General features: G+C 34.7%; 2 protein-coding genes across 2 annotated transcripts in view; both read right to left on the reverse strand.

Annotated features, from left to right (window-relative positions):
* Nucleotides 1-4,935, reverse strand: part of LOC118746679 (bifunctional peptidase and arginyl-hydroxylase JMJD5-like) — a gene marked incomplete at its 5' end in the record, with an annotated part of 146,810 nt that overhangs the window by 60,389 nt on the left and 81,486 nt on the right.
* On the reverse strand, nucleotides 1,458-2,017 carry LOC118746682 (transmembrane protein 230-like). Its single transcript, XM_036480565.1, has 2 exons — nucleotides 1,835-2,017; nucleotides 1,458-1,643 (listed from the first exon to the last, which is right to left on the reverse strand). Exons 1-2 carry the CDS (start codon nucleotides 2,015-2,017, stop codon nucleotides 1,458-1,460), a joined length of 369 nt encoding a protein of 122 aa, XP_036336458.1.

Here is a 4,935-nt window from a genome sequence, read left to right on the forward strand (position 1 = left end):
CTTATTCTCATTATACTGCAAAGCTACAGCCGCTGAGGCTTTTGATGAATTTCAGTAAAGCATACAAAAAGGGGCGACTGTACTCTGAAATAATCCTTAAGGATTGGGCAAGGGTAGGGTACTCACAGGACGCAGTGAAAATGCTCAACTATCTCGATCGGGTCCAAGTCCTCGCCAGAGCCTGTTGAGACCTATTACAACCGCGAGTTTGTAGGCGTTTATTTTTGTGCATGCAGAAGAGGGACTTATACATTAGACGCCTGTGTGGCCCCACCCCTGCATTGCGTTTGTGTAATAAATTGCAATAAATTTATTTTTGAACCACATCTCGCTAGTTTATTCGCTGTCTGATTACCATTAATCCTACTATGCCTTAGGGTACGTTGGGAGATTTTTTCGGAAATTTTCTCAATTTTTTCGATAACGTTGAGGTATTTAAATGAATTTAAAAAAAGGATTATTTCCATTTTTAGAACATAATGTAAAAATTTAAAGAAAATTAACTTAAAAAAACTATAAAAAATTAAAGATCCTAGAAATTAAAAGAACTTTAAAAAAGTTATTCTCTTTTTAAAATAAAAAAAAGTTTAAAGATTTAATTAAGAAAGTAAACAACAAAGTTCCCAAACATTAAATGAAATAAAAACAAAAAGTAAAATCTACAATAAAATCTAAAAATTTTAAGGAACTTGAGTTCAAAAAAAAAAAACAAAATAAAAAAAAATAAAAATAAAAATATAAGTTTCTTGAAAACTAAATGAAATTAAAAAAACTCTTTAACAGCCAGTTTCGTAGCAATTTAAATGGAAAATGATTTTCTTTATTTCTGTCAATTTCAATATAAAATTCAAAAAATTAAAATCATTTTTCACTTAAATTGCTTTCGTGAAATTGGCTGTAAAGCAATAAAAATTAAATTCAAAAATAAATATAAATAAAATAACTTTTTTTTTGTAATTAAATAGAGAAATTTAATGAAAATTAAATTTAAAAGAATAAATTAAAAAAAGTTAATAAAAAATCCGCTGCCAGAGGACTTGAACCTCGTATACTTCGAATGTCACGGCAGCGCCTTTCTCACTCGACAATTGCGACTGTTGGAGGGCGAGGGTTTTTTTGTTTTTTTTTGAACACTTTCGTGCAAGAATAAACCACAGTTTTCAAACTATCTTGCAAACTGCCTTTCAATTTCTTACAAAAGGCCCAATTATCTTCGCCAGAATTGCCCTATTAGCGGTCCCCAGCTGAAGATTGCGTATGAAGAAGTTGCAGTGTGTAAATGAAACGAGCAACAAAAAATATCACAGGTTTATAAAAATACTTTAGCCATGACTTTAACTGCAAATTTTCTATGCATACATATGCATGTACTTACAATCGATCAAAAAATATACATACATACACATATAAGTAAGGAATATGCTCGAAATATATGTATTGCATTAATGGCGTTCATTTCAAATCTCTGGAATGTCTTCCCATGAGAAACCTTCGCGTTTCATCAAGATTGACGTCAGAATATAACTGTAATAGCCACCTGGGATCAACAATAGAGAGCCAAGAATAAGTAATGGAGACGCACGGTCAACGTGGGTTTGGTCTAAAATTTCCAGAAAAAGGAGTCCAGCTGTTGTCATGCAAATCTATATAAAAATTAAGAAACCATACATTTATTAGTGGACATACATTTATTAGTGGAAACCTTTAGCATAATACCCCCGGACTAGTTTATGTGCATAATTTTTGCGCAGAACATCCGTCGACTTAACCATATCAACTACTAAATCCGAGGCTAATTTGCTAAAGCCAACCCATTAATTAAACGCCAGCTTACCATTCCCATAATTAGGAAAAATATTACAAAATATATAGTCTTCCACGGCAGTTTTGGCTCGTCCTGAAACAGAAACTGTTCTTGGGAATCGTAGCCATAGCTATCAACGTCATCTCTTCCACCATCACTATCCGAATCTTGAATGCTTCCATAAGATCCTCTCCGCCGACGGGGTGCAGGCATTTCCACAAATTATTTGATTTTGTATTACGAGACAATAAAATAAACGATATTTTTTAATTTCCTTCAGTTTTGTAAACAATACCATGGCGCGCCTTGTGATGGGACGATGCGAATACCGAGTACATGAGTACTGAGTAGTATGGGGAAATCTATTCTTTTTGACAAGACTGAGTAAGCATCGCGAATATGTACCAAAAAGTATCGGGTATAACAATATTCCATTATCTATGACAAAAATGTTTAAAAATGACTTAGTTAGTAATACTTACAACATTTTATTTGTCTTTTCGAATAAAATAAATGTTAGAAAAGAAAATGAATAGTCGAATGGAGTGTGTTTTTTGAGGGTTTCACAAGATACCGAATATATTTAATTAAATTGCAATTCTAGCGCTTTACACAAAGTTGCTTGATGAAAGTCCAAGAGAAAAAAAGAAAGATTCTTGGCCTTAACAAGCATGGAACAAAATGGTCGTTGTCAAAGTAAAAACAAAATGTCAGTAGTTATGGCGTTACCAGATTTTTAAAAATATACGTCTTAACATAAATAGTTTAAAGCTACATACATTTGAATAGTTTACTATTCGGTCGCCGCATTCACTCATCCTTCAGATTCGTCGTTAGATGAAGTGTTTTGGGAAGTTGAATTTCCGTGCAACCATATATGTAATACTTCTATATTGATAGTAAGCTAACATCTCAATGTGTAAGCATTCCGAAATCAAAGCGAGACAGTCTAGTACTGTTTTTGTCAATGTATTGTGTATTTGAGTGCCGGTATTGTAAATGTGTCGTGTACATGTTTATTTATAAACGTATGTGTTCCTTTTCTTTCGTACGTGTTTATTGATATATCTGTACTGTAGTGTTTTCGGACGGTACTAGCTCTTACTGCCAATATAGGAGTATTACATATATGCGTGCAACTCGCATTGCAGTTTCTCCCTTGAGGTTGTTGGGTGGTTGTGATGTGGGTTTTAGTTTGGTATTTCGGTTTATCGCTTCATAGGGGCATGACATGAATCCTCTTCGGCTATATGCTCAGATTTTAGCCTGTCCAAGCTGACTCTCGTTACTTTATTGCCTATTACAACGTCGCAGTTTTTGCTAAAGCGTTTCGCGACCTCGAATGAACCATCATACTGCTGTTTCAGTGGCGGTTTGACTGAATCATCCCTTACAAAGACTTAAGTGTAGTTGTTTATGTATTTTTGAATGAAATTTTCTTTCTTGGCGTGGCTCGTTATTGATACGGGTTTCAAGTTAGTTATCGTACTCTCTAGTCGCTTTACGTGTACTGCGGCTTGATGTCGAAAAATTCTCCGGACAACTTAAGGTTTTCGCCATATACCATTTCCGCTAGGGGTGGCATGTAGGTCTTCTTTGAATGCTGTACGAAGCCCTACAAGGTGATGGGAATGCTGTCGACCCAATTGGTGTTGGTGTAATTCATGGTCTTTTTCAGCGTGCGGTGAATTATTTGAAGGCTTCTAGGGGAGGTAATGGTCCAATAATATCGATGTTTTCGATAGTCAAAAACCGTCAATACTATCGATACTGCCATCGATAGTTTTCCAGCTCTAAATGTCGATGTTAAAATGACGAAATCGTTGTCTGGTTACCAGCAAATTTTCAAGCGCAGTTCGGTTGTGCCTCCAGGCTTTCGAATGTTGGCGCGGCATGCATGGCGTTACCGTATTGTTGTTGACTTATTGTTTCATGGGTGGCCAAAAATGTTTCTACAAATTTATAAAAAAAAGTTTGAATAAAAAAAAATACCAATCATTATGTAAGCATAGGACCCCCACAGGTGGGTGGATACAAACTTTGCTTACTTTGCTTACGTAATACTTTAATGACCCAACCTTTTCACTTTATTGGGGTGTCGTTGCCTCTGAAAAGGATACGCCGGAAAACATAGCAGCTTTTGCTTTTGTTGAGTTTATTGAATAAACCTTAAGAATAAGTGAGAGAATAAAACTCCTTAATAATTCTCTATTGTGCATCTTCACAACTGTCTGGTTTTAAGGTTATCTGATTATGTGGATATTTTTTTATTCAGTTTACAAATACACTATAGAATAGCAATTTTTAACTAGATAGCCACACTAATGTGAGCACCCACAATATCTTTTAATGAAAAAATAAAAATCATAAAATAATCATTATTTTTTATCGAAAAAAAATCAAGTAATAATATTTTTGGAGCGAAAAATAAAACTCAAATACTATTTTTTTTTTATTCTTATTGGTTTTCCGTCCTTGTAAAGTATTCATAATAAATGTCTCACATACAAATAAATTTATTTTTAAATCATAAAGACTATATTCCAAACCACTGTGCTATGGGCAAATGCACTCATATACATACATACATATATATGTATATTAATGCATATGTATATGCACATATTAGAACCTCGTTCACATTTCCATACCTACATAAAAACTGTTTGTTAGTTTTCTCACTCAGCTGTTCTGTCTGACTCAACTGTCTGTCTGCAACTGTTCGAATGTCTGCGCCGCGACAGATTAATGATTCGTATTAATTTTTTAAATTTACCTAAATACTCGTACTACATACGCACATACATACATACGTGTAGCTTGGTTATAAATTCCAAATGCTAAAATAAACGACAACTGCCAATTTTTCAGCAATTAGCCAAGTGGCACGCAGGCCCATCAGCACACCGCCGACAACGACGACCAACAAGCAATGAATAGCTTGATAGCTGCTGATACATACATAGTTGCTAAAGCAGTTGAGCGTAATTAATAAAGTCACCAGTCAGCAGCAAATGTACGCAATCTCGCTGAAGAACGGCAACACATGCAACAATGGCAGACGTTTTTGTGGGCGGGCCGAATGAAATTGATGCAACTAAAAAGCGCATTAAATGCAATGCAATGCAATG

The sequence above is a fragment of the Rhagoletis pomonella genome, unplaced genomic scaffold, assembly GCF_013731165.1.
Source record: "Rhagoletis pomonella isolate Grant_MI unplaced genomic scaffold, Rhpom_1.0 Rhpom_scaffold_00011, whole genome shotgun sequence".
NCBI lineage: Eukaryota > Metazoa > Arthropoda > Insecta > Diptera > Tephritidae > Rhagoletis > Rhagoletis pomonella.